Below are 20,034 nucleotides of genomic sequence, written 5' to 3' on the forward strand. Positions count from 1 at the left end.
CATATTAACTTCCTGAATTAACTGATCTTTCCCACATCTTCAGAATTGCTTTGGAAAAAAGCCTTTTCATTGCAATTGGCAAGAGAAGCAAAAATTAACCAGCAAACAAAAGTTACTGTACCAGTGAACATCTGCATGGAAAGAAATGCACCTTTTCAATCCGTTATCAGAGAGGATACCCTTCCTGTTAAAAGGCTATCAAAACCAAAATTCAGCTTGACTGACACTGCCAGAGTTGGAGAGTTCAGCTCATTTTCTTCTTATGTTGAATACATGTTAGGAAAGGACTGTAGCATTTCCTGGTAGTGACATGAGAATGATAAATACACAGCACTTCAGAACTGCTTTGCTTTATTATTTTTATAATTATTTTTAGAAGAAGCCATGCAAAGTCCGTATTTTTAGCCTGCTTTTTTTTTTTTTTGAAGGTAAAATACCTACCATAGAATCATAGAATTGCTCAGGATGGAAAAGACCTTGATCATCAAGTCCAACCACAATCTGAACATATTACCTTAACTACCTAACTACCCTACTACCATAACCTAACTGCCCTAACTCTAACAACCCTCCATTAAACTATGTCCCTGAACATCACATCCAAATGGTTTTTAAACACATCCAGGGATGGTGACTCAGCTACCTCTCTGGGGACCCTATTCCAGTGCTTAATCACCATTTCTGTAAAGAAGTTTTTCCTGATATCCAACCTAAACTTACCTGGCACAACTTGAGGCCATTTCCCCTCGTCCTGTCACCAGTAAGAAAAAACCAACCCTGCTCTTGCTGCAATCACCTTTGAGGTATTGGAAGAGAGCAATAAGGTCTCCCCTCAGCTTCCTTTTCCTCAGACTAACCAGCCCCAGTTCCTACAGTCTCTCCTCATAGAGCATATTCTCCAATCCCTTCACAAGCCTTGTTGTCCTTCTTTAGACCCGCTCCAGCACCTCAATGTCCTTTCTGTACTGAGGGGCCCAAAACTGGACACAGTACTCCAGGAGAGGCCTCACCAATGCCAAGCACAGGGGCCGGATAACTTCCCTCGTCCTGCTCACCACACCATTCCTGATACAAGCCAGGATGCCATTGGATAAAGGCTGGATTTCATCTCACTTATGAATAAGAAAAGAAATGAGGAGGACAGAACTGTTTGAGAATAACCTTACTAAAACATTCTCATCTCACTTAGATTCAGTTTATTAGATTTTCACTCATTCGTATGACACAAGGAAACAAGTTCACATCAAACACCATTTGTATTGTCATCTCAAATACAACTTCCAAAGATTCTAGTTACCTGTAACAGCACGTGTGACAGAACCTGAAACTCATGTAAAATGTGAATGAACTTTATCAGAAAGAAAGCTGACGTTCAAATGTCCTTTTTTCCTAAGAAGCTCTTTACAGCTTTGTTAACACTACTTTGGCTTAAGGAAGAAATGCACAATTCAAGAGTGGTGTTACTTTTACGTAACTAAGTGATCCGGAGAAATACTTCTGCATGGCACTGGTAGATGTGGCACAACAGTGTGAAAGTACAGTATCTTGAAGTAACACAAACATTGTTTACATTCAGTAATCCAGTTCTCTGCAAGAAAAAAAGTCACATTCTCAACATCAGTATTGCATATAATTAAAGAAATCTGTAATATTTGTTTTTATTCAGTATAGAACGGCTTTAGAAGTTACTCACATCACACAACGAATACCTACGGCATGAACTTTCCTTAGGTTAAAGCCAAAATAGTCTCAAAGCACAAAACAAGGTTTGTTTCTGTATAAAGGTAATCACATTTTCTTCCCTAAGGCATTTTTAAAAGTACTTTCTATTTAAATGGAACAGATGCAGAAAATAATCAACTAAGAAAATAAGCTGCTAAATCCAAGCCCATAGATGCTAACAATGTCTATAATCACTCACTTTTTTTTTTAGTAATTTCAAGGGATCAGTCACTTGGATGACTTTCTTTGAGGCCTTAGTATATCCTTTTCCATTTCTTTCCTGATTTGGTATTGTTTGTATCTTTCTGCCATTGAAATAAGCTCATCGGGAACTACCTGATAAGAAAGCAGCACAAAGCCATGCTTAGTTTTAAGTAATTCTGAAAACTTTTGGACTTGGTTTTTACAAAAATGCAACTTATTTGTCTGCTCCCAAACTTGTTGAGATTTGCTTTTGTGTGGAGATGTAAAAAAAAAAAAAAAAAAAAAAAATTTTTTTTTCTCTTGCATGAGAGTATAATGAAAAGTAATCAGCACAATGTGCCTGGATGTTCAGCTTACGTATGTACGCCAGCATCACCATCTCTGATGGCAACATATAACTTATTAAAACACTGTATTTAATCTAAAAATGCATCTTTCAATGATAATGAAGAAATACAGACTGCTTACACAACCTGCTATAACAAACAAGTAGCCATACAGCAGGTGAATGTGTCCAGACACTAATCAGTGTCCTGAGCATAGAGCAAGCTTCTCCAGCATATATGAGCGTGGTATTTGATTGACTGCTTATTGCCTCTGGTTTGTCACAAGCAAGCAGCACTGATTCAGTACAAGTTTGGAAGACTGCTCTGAAATTGAACATTTAGATACACCTAAGTCAACTTAGATATCCTTGAAGCTAGCAATGCTTGAAGCAGGCAAGGGATGCAGCCGCAACAAAAAGCCTGGTGTATGAGGTAAGTAATGCTGTAACTTTATCTGTGAAAGTAAGGATTCAGAGATGGTCTCAACTTCCCTGAACTCTAAGACCTGCTCCTAGTTATACTATCCTATTTAAAAAAAAAAAAAAAAAAAAAGCAAACAACTGGGTTCACCTTGTTGGTTTTTTCTCCCCAGGAAATAAACAAAACCAATCAGAAAGCCATGCAGTGTTAAGGACTTATTAGATGACAGACCAGGATTAAAGCTTTGGTTGTTACTGCAGATGTTCACACAACTCTCCTGGTCCTGCATAAATACAATTAAATTCATATTCATCAGATCCCCCTCCTCTCCACATTCCCAACTTGAGTCAGACCCTGAACTCTGGTTCAAGTAAACGACTAAGTGGGCTTAAACCATTGGTAACAATTAAGATTTTTTTCTTACTTGGTTTGCTCTTTGCAGAATATCAATCAGCTCAGATGCAGCCTTCCAGTCCTTCTTAGTGACAAGTGTTACTGCCTTCCCAGTACGTCTAGAAAAGAAATGGAATAAATGTTGATCTTCATAATAATGGGTATCTGTGCTGCTAGGTTTTCCCCACTGACTTCAACAGTAATAGATTTGACTACAGGCAGTTTATGGGCTTTCAGATATCTGGCTAGAGCATTTACTTGGCACATGACAAAACAACTGTTTGTAAAGGTCAGTGTAGCAACTTGGCTAAACTGGAGCAAAGCAGAACTAATTTAGGTATATAGACAAACGTAGCACAAAGACAACAAATTTAAGAATGAAGAGATGTGTTAATACCACAATTAAAAGAAGCACACACATATAACATATTTACAAAGAGAATTATCACATTTGTGTTACTCTGCGGATGCAGCACTAGAACTCCTAACGTCAAACTATACCACCATGACAGCCTGCAGACTCCCAAGGATTCCTTTCAAGCCCCTCCCATTTCTTTTCTCCAGTGGGCTTACTAGGAAACTAAACAGCAGCTCATGAAAACACAAACAAGGAAGAGGATTACAGAATACCTGTACAAAAGTGTTCTGAACCTGTTCAGTCTCCCCCACACTTAAACCAGCTTTCAAACATTCTTAATTCCCAATGCTTAAATGAAACAGAAAACCAGAGACCTTGTTTGCCTTAAAAATTTTACTGGATTTCAAAACATGAAAGCATACTTTGGCACATCTTGAAGCCTCACTCTCCCATTCTCTATCACTTGTAGCTCTAGAATTTGACAACAGAAACACCTATAAAATGCACAAAATACTGATGTTAGTCAATAACATATTACTATTTTATTGTGAAAACTTACCCTGCTCTTCCAGTACGACCTACTCTGTGAACATATTCCTCAATGTTGCGAGGGAAGTCAAAGTTAAAAACATGAGTAATATCATGCACATCAAGGCCACGGGATGCTAAGTCAGTAGCTACCAGGATTCTGACTTTACCTAAACAAAGAACCACCAAAACAGAATGTGATTTTATGAAATACACAGAAAACACACTCTACTCCACTGATTTCCCAGTGCATAATACACCTATTCGACACATAAAGGAAACACACATTTTATGCACTGTCTTGCTTCCACTATTAAGTGGTACATAAGCACCCAAAGTGTCATTTGGCTATTTCACAAGATATAAGCAAGATGCAGGAAAATCAAGAAGTATGTCCAGCACATTAAAAAAAAAAAAAAATCCCTGAGAAAAAAAAAAAAAAAAGCCCAGAAGCTTCAGGAACTATTTTTTCACCCTGCATCCTTACCATGCCACTATTCTTAGTTCTATTATCAAGTGACCAAATAATCTTCAAGTATAATCCTACTGGCATCGTCAAGAGAACTGTTTCATTGAAACCATCATTGTTTGATGCTTCAATTCACAGTTCTTTAGATGAACATAATATAGAATTCCCCCCCATACATTTCAAAAGTAAAATAAGACTTTAAAAAATTTAACTCTTAGTCACCCATTTTTATTTTTTTCTTTAAGAGCAATCATTTTTGGCTTGCTGTTTCTTTTGTGTATGTTTGTCAGATTAACAGGGTAAACACAGTCATGAAGAGCTCTGATCCTTTCATTCCTATGGTAACAAAGACACAACACTACAGAAAAGGTTCTGCATATGATAAGCCTTAAAAGCACTGGTTTGTTTAGCCCAAGTTTAGGTCCAAACCTACCTTTCTTGAAGTCATCTAAAGCCTGTTCTCGATCACACTGCTCTCTGTCACCATGAAGAGACTGCACTGGGACTCCTTTGACACCAAGGTCACTTGCTACGTCATCAGCTCTAACATGAAATAAAACAATGGTTCAGCAGAAAGATAACAGAACAGAAAGATAATGTGCCAGCAATACGTGAATGCGTAAGACAGCACACAAGACCCTATAGATCAGGTGATACTTTTTATAAAACAACATGGAAACAAGCACAGAACGTTCTTATTTCTTCACGTACTTTTATTTCAAGCCCTTCTCTGTCTTATCAGAAAAGGCCTTTAATGGAAACAGTGCACCTGGAAAGCAAAGACAGGCACCTATGTGTTAAGAAAGTCCCAACCAGGAGCTCCCAGTTACTCTGTTAAGGCAGGGAAGATGTCACCAGCTATGATGGATGTGCCTTACACAGACAAAGACAGACATGAAGCAGCAAAAAAAAAAAAAAAAAAAAAAAAAAAAAAAAAAAAGCCTTGCTCTATAGTTACTGCAAGGAAGAGCTTGTCCATAGACAATAAACACAGACGGCTGTAATATATACAACTATTCCCTTGAATACACGTTGCTAAAATACAGCACTTGCATTTCTTTTTTAGTACCAGATCACTCAGTCTTCTCTCCTAAAGGATTTGCCTTAAACGAAATGCTTTCTTACAAAATTTATTCCTTTTTCAGCATTAACATACCTCAGAACTGTACTGTAGACTTCACAAAAGAAGACAGTTCCCCATTATTATTCTAGACAAAAGTCTGAAGCCCTTCTAGATATCTGTCAAAGCATACCCATGTATTAAACAGCCAAAGCAACAAAATTCATCAGCTGGAAGCAGGAGCAGCTTCCCATGGTGACTATTCAAGAGAACTTCTAGGTATTAACTTAGAGCTATTCAGAGGAAAACTCCAAAAAGCCCTCAAATGTAGCCTGGAACTTCCAAGATACACTGAAGGACACACACACAAACCAACCACTGATGGTTAGGAGAGAAAGAACATTGTGTCTAGCAAAATTAGTTACAGCTCTTCAATAAACCAGAGGGTGTCAACCTGAACCTTTTTTTCCCCTATTCCTTGTATGAAGGAGGAAAAAACAAAGGGACTTATGGTAGCAATACACTCCTGCCACCAGGTCTCATACACATCAACTTCACATGCCAGTGAAAAGCAAAAACTGCCCAGAAAGGTTGTGGATGCCCCATTCCTGAAGGTGTTCAAGGCCAGGTTGGATGGGGCCCTGGGCAGCCTGGTCTGGTATTAAATGGGGAGGTTGCTGGCCCTGCATGTGGCAGGGAGGTTGGAGATTATGATCTTTAAGGTCCCTTCCAACCTGGGCCATTCTGTGTGATTCTGTGAAGTGATATCAAGGTGTCCTTAACATTGTTACCATCTATTCCAAATATGTTAGGTAGAGACTTCTCACCACCGCTATCAGTATTAAAAACAATTTGACTCCTAGTCAAACTGTCTGCAGGAAAGATAACAAGAATTACCAGCACACTATTGACAAGAGCTGTTGTTTTTGTTAATTACTATTTGAACCAAGATCCCTCTGGTTAAAAAAACAAACAAAAAAAAACCCACAAATATAATACTAGGAATTAATTACATACGTAGACTTCTTTCCAACAAAAATGATGGCCTTATCTTTTGGCTTCATAGAATCAATGAAGTTTTCCATGAAAGCTTTCTTTTCTTCTTCGTTGATAACAATAACTTCCTGTTCTACTGTATTTACTGCCTGTTAAACATTAAAAAGGATACTTAGAAACAGATTTGAATAATATTTTTATTTATCCACACATAATATTACAAAACTAGTAACATAACAGCACAAAAACTATTTTACAACTAGAACATGTATCAGTTAGGATTTCAAATGATGCAGATTTCTGGTTTTCCAGTTGCTTTGGGAGAGTAACTAATTTTATCTTTAAGTAGTTTACTCAATCACATATTTATAGTGAATTTTTATCACTGGTTTAGAACAGAGTACAGTAGTTCAATTAAAATAAAAAAAATAACTGGAGTATCTTACACCTATACAGAGAAACTTGGAGCAATTGCAGTCTTATTTGAAAGGAGAAGCTTTTAAAGAAAGTTGCGCCAGCTATTCGCAATGATTAGTTCTGTCCAACTCTTTAAACACCAGCTTTTATTAGAAAAAGCTTTACTTCATTATATTTGAAGGTTACCACAGAATGGCTGAGTATATTAACTGCAAGGGAACAGCAGGAAGCTGCACCAAGGGAAGTCAAGATTGGATATTAGGAAGTGGATCTTCATCAGAGGGCAGTCAGGCACTGGGACAGGCTCCCCAGGGCAGTCGTCACAACCTCATTCAGGCAGTGTTTGGACACTGCTCTCAGACATTAATTTCGAATTTTGGGTGGCGCTCTCTGGAGCCAGGAGTTGGACTCAGTGATCTCATCCAACTTGGAATATTCTGTGACTCTATTTAAGTGGCACAAAGGCCTTGGCTTTCTTGTGGCTCTGCATCATAATCTTATGGCAAGAGCTGCAAAATTTACCAGGTACATAGAACAGGTCTCTTTTCACATGGAAACCCTTCCCCCTTTCAGAAGGCACCTCTTCAATTGAATGAGGCTCCATAAGAAACGAAAACACCGAACAAGAGAGCTGCAATAGCTGTTATGTCAAATCGCAGTCTTGTCTTGATGGGTTTGCCTTTGACAAAAACACAGTTGCCAGCATAACAGAGGAAAAGTACATTTTCCCTTATTTCCACCTGAAAGCGTACCACACGTTTATTCACTCCCTGTGACTAAGAAAGGGAGACTTAAAAAGAAAACTCTGTAATTTAAGCCAAACCTACAGCAATCTCTACGTCAGGATGTAAGAGATCTTGGAACCACTAACATTTCTGTAAATTCTGTCACTGCTTAAGCAAACTACATGTATCTGCACAAACACAACAACTACATCTGTACATTAAAAGCTTCGGACTTCAAAAGACAGCTCCTGCAGTACCACATATTCCTGACCTAGACAAGTGACCTCCAGAAGTTTAGTATGGAGCTTCCATTCTCTGTGGGAAATATGCAGGTAAAAGACAGATCCAGATAAGGATCTGTATATAAGACAAAGAAGTCCTTCAGAGGCAAAAGGAACAAGAGCTTGCTCAACAAAACCAAAGGCTGGAGAAACAAGGCTTCAGGCAAGACAGGAGGCGCTGCGAAGTACAATTTTCAAATACAAGTATTTGACTCATACTTGATGCTTGTAACATCTTCTATTGGAGATCTAGGACTCCAAGATCACATTACAGAAACATAAGCCCTTTTTATTTTCATTTTTAGAAGTTCTTTCTAAACTTTTGCTGAAGCTTTACATAGGATAACATAGAATTTTTTTCAAAGTCCAGACTGATTTTGAAGTCATCTGCATTTACTTGCACATGCTTCCAAGTAAAAGTTTCCTTGTCAAACTGCAGATACTTCAAAACAACAACAATGTATAGAATCATAGAATGGCCTGGGTTGAAAAGAACCACAATGATCATGTAGTTTCAACCCCCCTGTTATGTGCAGGGTCACCAACCACCAGACCAGGCTGCCCAGAGCCACATCCAGCCTGGCCTTGAATGCCTCCATGGATGGAGCATCCACAGCCTCCTTGGGCAACCTGTTCCAGTGCGTCACCACCCTCTGTGTGAAAAACTGCCTTCTAATATCTAACCTAAACCTCCTCTGTCTCAGTTTGAGCCCATTCCCCCTTGCCCTATCAACAACAAAAGAACTTACTGCTAAGTCAAGAGTGCCAACATACACGATCATGGGATTTCTCAAATAGGATTTTGCGAGGCGACGAACACCATCAGGCCAAGTAGCACTAAATGGGAAGAGAAGACTGATAAGAACACAGCACAAGATCTTCCCCAGTTTGTTAATCTCCCCCACACTACTTGTTTCTTCTACCTTACATGCCAGTGAAAACCTTGAGTACAGAGTAACAGAAGTGAGCTCTTCCAGCATTTCAAAATCATTTGAAGAAGTTTATTAATGTAAACAGAACTCCTGCTTGCAAGGCAACATTCCAGATTGAAGTCAGGAGTAACAGTTCTGCAGCCTTTCCAATGAAAACAATACATTGTTTAGTAGCTCAAAATGTTTTAATTCAAAAGCTTCTAAGACTGTTCTCTGAAACAGTAGCTCTGATTCAAAACATTCTTCACAGCATTCCCAGGTCACCTTCCTTTTTTGGAAAAAATACCATCATTTCTATAGTTGATGGAAAATAGCACAAAAGGGGGAAAAAGATGCAAACTGTCAAAAGATTCACCAGCACCAACTAGACACAGATAAATAAAATAAACCTGAAGCAATTCCCTTGTAGGCTACTGAAAGTTGTTAGTAAAATAGTATGTGTTTCATTGTTCACTTGTTTAATAACCTTAAGCATAGAGCACTACTCCATTTACATACCTTGTCATAACAGTTTGTCTGTCTGGCCGCACATCTATTAAGATCTTCATTATCTGAGGTTCAAATCCCATATCCAGCATTTTGTCAGCCTCATCTAAAACCTGCTTAGAACAAGGAGTTTGCATCTATTCTTCTGGTAAGGGTTTCAGCAAGACATTTCATAGCAGATCACTTTTATGGTAACAGTATTTCAGAAACCATTTCCTAATTTATCACAAAACCTGTTCAGTTTGTTACGCCCCTCCAGTTTCTTTTGGGCTTTTTCACTTAGTACATTTGCAGACAGAACAAGAGAAAAATCCATAAAATCTCCGAGAACACCAAGTCAATAAAGGAGTATACTTAAAGCTTTTGTTGGTTTGTTTTCTAAAACACTCATACAACATAATGAGGGACCTTACACAATATCCTTTCAATGGAAGGTTATTAGAAATGTACCAACTCAAACCCTTACATGAACTAGGAAAAAAGACAGACTGTACCTTTTGGCTCACACTTGGATATCAACATTCTCCAAGCTCAAACTTAATTCACTGGGGGAGAGAGGAGGGGAGCTGAAAGCTTTTAGTACAGCTACTGGGAACAGAACCCTCATCCTCAGTTGAGAACATCTTAGACTTCTTGTTATCAATACACGCTTACTTGTTTGCTAACACCATTTCATTTATTTTTCTTGGCAAGTAATTCTTGCAGGCCACTTCACACACACAAAATATTTTTTTTAAATTAGATCAGTTATGGGTAAGTTTTCTGTTTCTATATTTTAAAGTATATATTTTATAAAGTAAAGTATATATTTTAAAGTAATTAAAAAATGAAAATATTGCTCCCATCTATCTTTTATATCCTAGTTTATAAACTACCTATTTTTTCTACTATATTCTCTCCCCAATCACTGTCCCAATTATTCATACAAAGTTCCAATGTTCTTACAATAGAAAAAACCCACTCAAATCACTGACAAATGAATACTAATTTATCCTGAACACAGCAAGACAGAATGCCATCTTGAAATGACATATGCACTGTAAACAATCAAAAGGATGTATATAACCAATTTCCCAGTGCTTCCTCAGAAATTATGGGAAAACATCAGCCTACCTGACTGGATTTCTAAAAAATTGACTCAAGACTGCAACTAATTCGATGTCTCTGTCAGAGTAGACAAATTCCCTGATGCTTCCAGCTCACCTTGTGTATAACATATATTCAAATATAATTAATCATCTCTAAAAATGGGTACTTGTGAGTTGGTTTTTAGATAACAAAAAAACCAACAAATACCCCCACCAAAACAGAGAAGACATAACAGTAGCTGTAATACACTGTCTTGAGTGGATTTTCTCCCTTGGAAATCCTATGCGAAACATTTGCAATAATAACAGCACTGCACTTGGGGAGAATTCACAAGCCTTATCAGTATCTTTACGTGCAAATCATAAATAAAGCTCTTTAATGAAGAGTGTTCTATGTCCATGATGTCAAATGTAAAAATAAATACCCCTCTTTTATCTCTAAAATAAGGCTGCTGTGTCTCATGGTGCTACACCACCACTGGTTCTGCCAGGGAGCTCAACATTAGCAAGAATTGGAGCTCGTTTGTAAAGCACGGTAAGTATTCAGCACATGTTTAAAGAAAAGCAAATTGAACCTTGAGTTCAGACTAAGCCACCATTTCCCAGCTGATGCATTACTTTCCCATATCAGCTACTTGCCAAGTACGTTATGCTCTTCAAGTTTATGAAGTTGTTCATTTGAAGATCATTCAGTCTCCCAGGAGTAGCAATAACAATATCCACACCTTTGGTCACCACATTTATCTGCGCTTTCCGGTCCCCACCACCATATATGCAGATACTGAAAAATAAAATGATTAACAGAAGGTTAAGGTTCGACTGAAGTTTATCTTTCTCAAAGCAGTATCACAAAGTTGCTTCATTTTAAGATGTATAATCATGAAATAAGAAAAGGAAGGAAGACAACAATTAGGACTGACAGAATAGGCTTAACAAGAATGATTCCCCCCCCCCCCCAAAAGCACAGCAACAGTTTTATGCTGAAATTGCAGAAGTAATGAAAGGAAGGACAGTTGGCTATTAAGCTACATCTGATCTGAAGACATTCACACCAAAATAAATGAATGTTAAGAATGCATCATTTTCTAAGCAGTACCTTCATAGGCCACATGTTTTACTGTTAAATCAATCCGCACATCCAGTAAGATGTTAGGCTAATACATGGCCTTTACGAATTCTACAAAATATGTTTGAGAAGGAAGCAGCATGCATGACTCTGCATTTGGTAAGGCTGCTATACAAAGCTACCAGAGAATCCTAGAAGAAGTAGATTTTACAATATAGCAATGTCTATTTAATAGCTTAAATAAACACCTGCACTCTTAGCAAAGTTGTGGATGACACCAAATTAGGGAAGCAGTTAATACACTAGAGGGCAGGGCAGTTATTTAAGGACCACAAAAGGCAGAAGTGGGCTGAAGCATGCAGTTTAACAAAAGCAAAGATGGGGATGGAATAACCCCCTGGCTCATGGCCCACATGCTGGAAGACAGCTTTGCAGAAAAGACTTGGGTGGGCAAGAAACCATGTTATTCAGCAGTGTAATCTCCGAGTAGAGAAAACCAGCTGTGTATTACAGAGAACACAGCCAGGAGCTTTTTAAGAGAATTCACTATGCTCCTTTATTTGATACTTGCAAGATCACACCTCAAGCACCACCATTTCCACTTTTTGTAACCCCACCTCAGTTACCAGACCTGTCCAGATTGATACAAGTCCAGCCAGCAGCTACCAGAATGGTCAAGAGGCTGGAGTGCATGACATGAGAAGCTGGGAATTCAAAGTAACTGTTCAATTTGAGGGTGGCAAGGTTTGGGGAGATCTTAGTGTTGTATATATCTACCTAAAAGCATGCCAAAGAGAAGATAGAGACACTACTCAGCTGTCCATATGAGAAGGATGCGAGGCAACGCTTTTGCAGTGCAGAAGACACAACCATGCAGGTAATATTTTCACCATGAGGGCAGTCAAAGACACATCATAGAAACTGAGAAAGTATGAAACTTTTTAGCAGCCCCATCTCCTTAACGAATGCAATTTCAGGAGATGAATTAGGTCACAAATGGTAGAAAATGCAACTTAAACAAGCGGGAAGGGAGATCACCTTTTAAATCCTTTGTATGTGTACTTCAAGCACTCCGCCTCTACTTGCAGTGCCAGTTCTCGGGTGGGAGCAAGGACCAACATCCCTGGCCCTCCACGCTCATCTCTGGGTCTGCAATAAAACATCTTAAGAATGGGAGTATAAGAGGCTACACAACATCTGTCACATCTGACAATAGAACGTTTCTATGCTCCTCTAGACTTCCACAATACACTGCTACATCCTGTTATTACAGCATGAAGGAATTTATGTTACAAGATTCACACGTCTTCCACCAGATTTATTACGATCATTATTATTATTTTTTTCCCCACTAGAAAAATCATTATTTCAGAAGAGGAAGTATCCACATCTAAACAGCTCAAATATGTGAACAGTCCTTACATTGGTTGTGAAGCCAAATGAATGAATCCAGGCATTAAGTAAGCTAATGTCTTCCCGGTACCAGTCTGTGCTATGCCAATAAGATCAATTCCTTGTAGTATGATTGGCCATGCCTGGGACTAACATAAAACAACGAATACTTAGATGTGTTTTTCTCCTAAGTTTCAGTTAAAGAGTCATCAAAATGGAAGAAGTACCTGAATTGGTGTAGGTTTCTGAAAACCAATTTTCCTTATATTAGCCATAATGTCAGGATATTGCTCAAATACATCTTCAAATTTACAAACAGGATTGGGAATGCAGCGCTTTTCACCTTCTTTTAAGTCATCACAGATTATATTGTTATTTTCTTTCCTGTAGAGAATTAAAGTATTGCATTAGCTCTAAAATCTATCAGAAGAAGCAAAGCAAACACAAGAGACTGCACCTTACTGACATGCTTTTTTCCTGAGATTCCTGGAGCAACAATAACTAATAAAAAAATCAGTTTCTCTAATGAAATTTCTAACTGTTCCCTTAACTTTCAAATAACCCTCACTGGAGAAATGCTTCCATAGGACTCATGATTAGTCAGTGAATTATTCTCATAAGTTAAATCTTTCTTAAGAACGAAGGACTGGAAATCATGCATGGATATTAAGAAGGACTGCAGTGCTGTCATATCAGACTTCAGTCACACTCTATTAGAAGTTAAAGAGCTGCTACAAGTTTTATATCCAAAGATGACTCTTGGGAATGGACTGAACTTCTTTGTTAGAACACTATATTTCGGCTAAAACCTTCCCCAAATACTTCAGGAGCAGCTTCCTTGATGTTCTAGAAAATAAAGATGAAACATGTTAGAAAAAAGGTGCTTAAAAAAAAGTCACAAAAGCAATATGAAAATTGAGTTTTGAGGTGTTAATACAGATAAGTATTTGATTGTTATCCCTGTCCTCTTCTGTTCAGAAGACTCAATTCTGCAAATAGTTTTACTTCAAGCTGTGGGTAGGCTAGGAAAAGAATGAGTAATTCAACTTCTCATGTTCATAGAAATACATTTTTTCAGGATCTTTTACTCTTCCCCTAAAACTAAGGCATAAAGTGAAAAACATTCCTCTGTTTATAAGAGAAGTGCTACTATTGCTCAGTGCAAGTTCTGAACCCACAAAACAATGTTCTGCTGCTCTTGACTAGCTAGAACAATAACATTGCTAAGGAAACAGTGTAAATTCCCACACTGTGAAAAGGTAAAAGAGGAAAAAACAAAAACAACACCAAACCATGCAATAAGTAATGAAAGCTGTTTAATTCCAAATAAAGAGCCCCTAAGAAGAGCCAGGTTACCACTAGACAGTAATATTAATAGCTGTCTCAGTATTTCATCACCTACCTCACAGGTTTTGTTATGCTAACAGTCCTTTCTGCCAAGCACACAATTCCCTACAGAAATGATCTTACCGCCACAGTTTTACTTCTTCTGGTGACATGGATGCAGTCCTTGATGATTCTTTATAGAAGTTTTTCTCAATTGGAGGCAGGTCTTAAACAATCACAAGAAAGCAAGTCAGGAAGAAATGCTGATCATTTAGTGTAAGTCTTTTAAAGCTTAAGGTGGAAATCTCAAATCCAAGTAGTCTATGCCTAGTACTAGACAGCTAGTCAAAACACAGTGGTAGGCCACAGCAGTTTGAGCAAAAGCTGAAAACTATGAGAAACACTTAAAACGCCTACAAAAGAACCATTCCCTGCCTTCCAAGCACTAATATAATATCTGCTGATGTATCCAGTACAATATTTTAATAACATTCAGATTTTTGCTGCAGTCACTACAGTGCTACAAAACCATTGTGTTTTCAAAGGCTGAAGTAAAAAACCATTAATCTAGTAATTGCAGACTCATCACAGTGACTAGTGTGACTAGTATCCTCCATGACCATTCTAAGAAATGCTGACATGCTCACTTCATGAATACCCTTAACTAATTTGGACACTGAAAGATTCAGTAGCCTCAAAGCAAAAATTAAGAATGTTGACACATGCAAGAGATCTATAATGTGAAAGAATACCATACAAGCAACATTCTAGAACTAACCTGCCCACTTCATAGCCTCATATTTAGCTCTGTTTTCTCGAAGAGAGGCCCAGTCAATCACGGGTTTCTTTGGAGTATTCTCAGGATTGATAACATCCAAGGATTTTCCTGTGGAGTCAGTATCAAAGTTGTTGTCTGATAGATTCATTGGAAACGTAGAACCTCTCTCCCCCCAAACACAAACCTTATTTTCTTTTTGTACTGCAAACCTCTTACGCGATTTTAATTAGACATGAAACACTTAAAGAGAGTTCTTTCTTAGGTCTCCGTCTGAAACATTAGCAGAAAAACCAGTGCGAACACACTTCTGGTAAGAAAGGAAGCATTTAAACATCTTTAACTAGAGGAAGGACAGGATCCAGAATGCTGCTCCTCCAGCTGTACACATGGCTTGCTGAGCATGGGGCTTTTGGGAAAGTTTTGAGTCAGGCAGGTGATAGCAAACAAAGTTTAATTTCAACAGCTACAAGAGCAAGATTTACTTCTAAAGCATCCAGTGTCACCAAAATAAAGCTTCTGTGAAGTTACGCCCTTTTTGATGAGGTTAACGCTTCTCATGAAAGTGAGTTTTTACACTGGAAATATAAATGACAACACATTTGTTATTGAAAAGAATGAAATACAAGGGAAAACGACAGTTACACACATGTAGGATACATTACTTAATCCTGGCTTCTTGAATAAAACATTCCAGAGTACCTTCTGAGGCACTTCAGAAAGCCTGCACTCACAGCTACTCCATTCCTTAATCTAAATCTGGAACACTATTCTTAATTTTTTTTTCCTCATCAGTGCCTCAGAGCAACAACTATGGATGTGGTTCTTTTCCCTCAGACTTACTGTGCAGTTAAACAAGCCAAACATCAAATACCAGCATCTTCACGTACAATCATTACTTACATAGCCACATAATGCACCGAAGCCCAGTAAAATGAAGCATGATGTGCAACACCAAACCATCAACGTTAATGCCCTGTGACAAACTTAATTTCATTATTGCCAAGATACTACATTAAAACCTATCCTGGAAGTGATATTTGGATTTTTAAATGATAGGACTGATAATGCAAAAAAGCAAACAGTATAACATCTATTAAAATTGTTGGAAACACCTGGGAAGAGATATTCAGAGACGTCTTATTTGAAGGAGGAAAGCCATTGCCAGCTGACAGGGGAGGATGTCTAGATAGTTCTGCTTTAAAATCAAGGTCAGTCATTTCACTTTGATAAAATACTAAGAACATAAAACCACTTCAAACTACCAACAGAGAGTAAGATGACCTACAGTCTTTTTTCCCCCCCTCCCATAATACACTTCTTAAATTTCTCAGACCCACCTCTACAGTTGCTTTGTCCACAGCTTACAACTGTTTTATCAATCAGCACCTTGGCTTTGTTCTGCACAGCAACACTGCCGAAAATCTTCACTTCTGCTTCAGAGGCTCCCTTAATAACCTGCATTCATAAAACTCCACTGAGTTTTTAATACTACACAGACCGGGTGAACTTTTATATAAATATAAGTATGCACTGCAAACAATCTTTAGTTTTTCTTCCAAATTTGAATTTCTCTCCTCGGGAAAGGCCCTTTAATCCCATTCTTAAAAGAAATATGGAAAACCAGAAAAAAAAAACAACCTCACAGACAAAAACCAGTAAGCTCCACCTGCAAGGCCAGGCTGGATGGGGCTTTGAGCAACTTTGAGCAACAAAGCAGGTCTGAGGGAGGCGTCCCTGCTTTTAGCAGGGATTGGAGCTACATGATCTTGAAGGTCCCTTGCAATCCAAACCATTCCATGACTCTATGACTCAAGTTCCTGAAAGACACACAGTACCTGTATCCTAGAACCCGAAGATTCCTCAAGTTCTCTTATTTTAGCTCCTCCCCGACCTGTTACAAGGAGAAATTTCTGTAACACCTACAGCACAAGCCACACTCTCACAAACTAAATGCTAACAGGGGGCACGGCTGCCGTTACCTATCAAAACCCCGGCCAGGGCCCTGCTGATGAGGAAGCAGAGAGGCTCCCCAGCCTCCTGAGCTCTGCCTGCGGCGGCTCTCGGGCGCCGCCATCGCGCTGCCTGACTTCGGCGGCTGCCAACCACGCCGGATTCCCGTTCCTCTCCTCCGACGCTCGCTGCCGCCTCCTGCCGCCACTCCGAGCCCCTTCGCCCCAGCTCGCCCTCTGTCGGCGAGCTGTTCGGCCGAGGGGTGGCCAGCGGCTGCCACAGGGGCGCGGCGGCAACCGCGAAAGACGGCGGCGCCCCTGCGGCCTCGTCGCCGCTCTCCTCCCAGTCGGACATCCCCGCTTACTCGACGCGCGTAGCGTGCCAGGCCGCCCTATAGGCTGTGAGCGCACGGATTGGCCAGCGCCAGTGGCTCTCCGATCAGCGATTGGCTGGCTTCTGGGACGGCGCGCGGGTAGGGGAGCCTACGGCCGCTCCTGCCCGGGCTGAGTCCCCGCCCTCGCAGCGCTCGGGCGCTGTGTCTGCGCGACCTTTGGGGGCGACCTTCGTGGTTTAGAAGGTGCATGGGTGAGCCGAGCCGGCCCGGCTCGAGGTCCTGTGGGACTGGCAAGTGTGTAGGGCCGTGCTGCTGGCGGAATCTGGCCTCCGGTGGAGCCTCTTCTGGACAACCTGTGCCAGTGTTTGGTCACTGTCACGGTAAAGTAAAAATAAAAATTCAACACCAAAAGTTAAAAACGTAAAAAACTCATCATTCGTGTTCACTGCAGAAAGAGCCAGGCAAGGAAGGCCATGCTGCAGCACCCAGCTGTCACAGTGCATCCCCAATGGCCTTGTGCAGCAGGCAGGGCAGCTGCTGCGGGCTCCTCACACACTGCCTGCTTCACAGCCCAGCTAATCCTGAACTGCTGCCTCCAAAACTTCAGTAAGTTCTGCTGTAAATGGGTACCAGAATCTGGGTGTATCAGGCTGTTATGTCCATATTTTACATCAGCAAACATCCTTCGTGGTATTTTGCCACAAAAAGATGTAGTTTTTTAATGTAAAGAACAACCACAAAAAGCACTCGCAGACGAAGCATGAGTGGTACTTTCCAAATGATTTTTATTAACAACAATATGGATTCAACTTTGTCAAGAAGTTACAATTAACATTGTAATGTACTGGCTAATGCCCCTGCAGGGTCAGTGGTAACAGCTTTACGTACGCCCTTACCCTGTTGCCAAACTGGCATTTTATCTTGCAAGGAAGTAAAAAATGCTTCCAATAGCAGGTGATGTTTGGTATGTCTGGAATTGTCCTGTGCATAGCTCAGGGTACAGCCACATCTGCGTCCAGATAAACAAACAGGAAAATATTACATGCTTCCACTGACCCTGAGGGGCACAATTCTTATTTCAAAAACCAGTTTTTAGACAGTGACAGCACTTTGTGTGATGTTGTAATCCATTTGAATTAAGTCGATTAACACACTTGAAAAAAAAAAAACAAAAAACTGAAGCAGAAGTATCTGGGGCAAATTCTTTTCTGACCTGTATCTCATTCAAACCTAATGATTCTGTAGATAATCCAAAAGGATTGCATGACATGTGAGTCAGGACAAAAGTTGGCCCAGAGAGGCAAGTTCATTCCTGGTATAGGTGGGTTCAGTTCCTTGAAGGTCAGTGGAACTGAGCCTGGTTATCTCAGCGAAGGCTGAACTTCACCCAGCTGGGTAGAGAATTCATTGAAGTCAAGTGAAGCCATCCAAGGATGAATTTAGCCTCAGGTCTTTAAATTTTTATTTTTTTTTTCATTCCTTTGCTGTTTTATTTCTTTCCCCCCTTACTCCTCTTTTATGATTATTTTCCTTTCCTATGTGCTTTTTTAAAATGTTCCTTCTTCCCTTTTTACATTGGTACTTTGTGCGTTATCTCTTATATAGTCAATGTGACATGGGTAAATTCAGCTAAGTATTACTTTCCTCAGGAAATAATTGGAATATTACCATCTTCACTTTAAACAGATGCCCAACAAGGTAAGTATTTGAATCTGAGCTCTCAAGTCAAGAAAAATTCTTACTGAATTCGGTAGAATTTTTGCTTGAGTAAGGATTGCAGGTCTCAATCCAGAAATACTACTCTACTTCAGATGTTCTACTACATCAGCAATTCAGTATGATTTGACTTACTGCAGAAGAGCAGGTGAATTGTTCATCACCATGCTATAATGAGAGCAGTCACTCTAGATAGTATTAACTTGAAAATATGTAACAACCGTGGGCACTGTGAATAAAAGTGTATGATCTTTGCAATCTTGAATCCTAGGCTAAAACACTATATTCATATTTAAATAAAAAGTATAGATCATGTAAGCCAGGAACAAATACAAATTCTTAAAGAAATAATAATCATCAAAACTATTATTTTTGGTTCTCTCTTCAATCGAATACAAGAAACATACTGATCAGAAAACAGTTATTTGGATAAAGCTTAATTCCTGAAGCTTTTACTAGGTTCAAATTCTCTCTTCAGCAACCCTCTAATGGATTGCAAGTCAGAAGAAATTTTGTCCTCTGTCCCTAATCATAAGAAATTCTTATTAGCTATCATGAGCTTGAATTTAATAAGCGGCTCAAGACAAGACTTGAAAAGCCAGACAGGTCATTCTTTTGTGAAATCAATGAATGACTGTCAGTCATGACACTGTCGTTTAAAGAGAGAGTGCAGAAACAGGAAATTCCCGATGATAAAATATGAGAAAAGCTTATAAAAATCCAAACAAACAATTCTTCCTCTCCATAATTTCATATAGTCACTACTCTTTCTATTTTCTATCAATATTATGTTAAAAAAAATCCTATATGATAAGACTTGCAGCTACAAAAATAATAATGGTGAGCATAAAAGAAAAAAAAATCAGGTTTTTAAACCATGATTTGAAAAGATACGATATTCTAGATTTATTATTACTTTGTAAAGACATTAACATTTTCATACATAATTTATAGAATTCATTCTTTTGTGCACAACATTGTATTAAATAAATTAACTTAAAATTAGAAGGACTCAAGCATGTCATTTAAGGCAAAAATACCAAGTTTCTGTGAGATAAATTATCAGC

The 20,034-nt window shown here is 39.1% G+C and overlaps 1 protein-coding gene across 1 annotated transcript; it reads right to left on the reverse strand.

Annotated features, from left to right (window-relative positions):
- Nucleotides 1-1,950: 1,950 nt before the first annotated feature.
- Nucleotides 1,951-17,271, reverse strand: DDX43 (DEAD-box helicase 43; the record flags this gene model as incomplete). The annotated part of the gene is made up of 16 exons (XM_079550371.1): nucleotides 1,951-2,058; nucleotides 3,097-3,184; nucleotides 3,983-4,121; nucleotides 4,854-4,963; nucleotides 6,498-6,625; nucleotides 8,649-8,736; nucleotides 9,330-9,430; nucleotides 11,045-11,186; nucleotides 12,510-12,620; nucleotides 12,894-13,012; nucleotides 13,091-13,247; nucleotides 14,334-14,415; nucleotides 14,968-15,075; nucleotides 16,305-16,422; nucleotides 16,803-16,858; nucleotides 16,947-17,271. 16 exons carry the CDS (start codon nucleotides 17,269-17,271, stop codon nucleotides 1,951-1,953), a joined length of 1,980 nt encoding a protein of 659 aa, XP_079406497.1.
- Between the last annotated feature and the right edge of the window lie 2,763 nt (nucleotides 17,272-20,034).

The sequence above is a fragment of the Tetrao urogallus genome (genome assembly GCF_951394365.1).
Source record: "Tetrao urogallus genome assembly, chromosome: 2".
Classification (NCBI taxonomy): Eukaryota; Metazoa; Chordata; class Aves; order Galliformes; family Phasianidae; genus Tetrao; species Tetrao urogallus.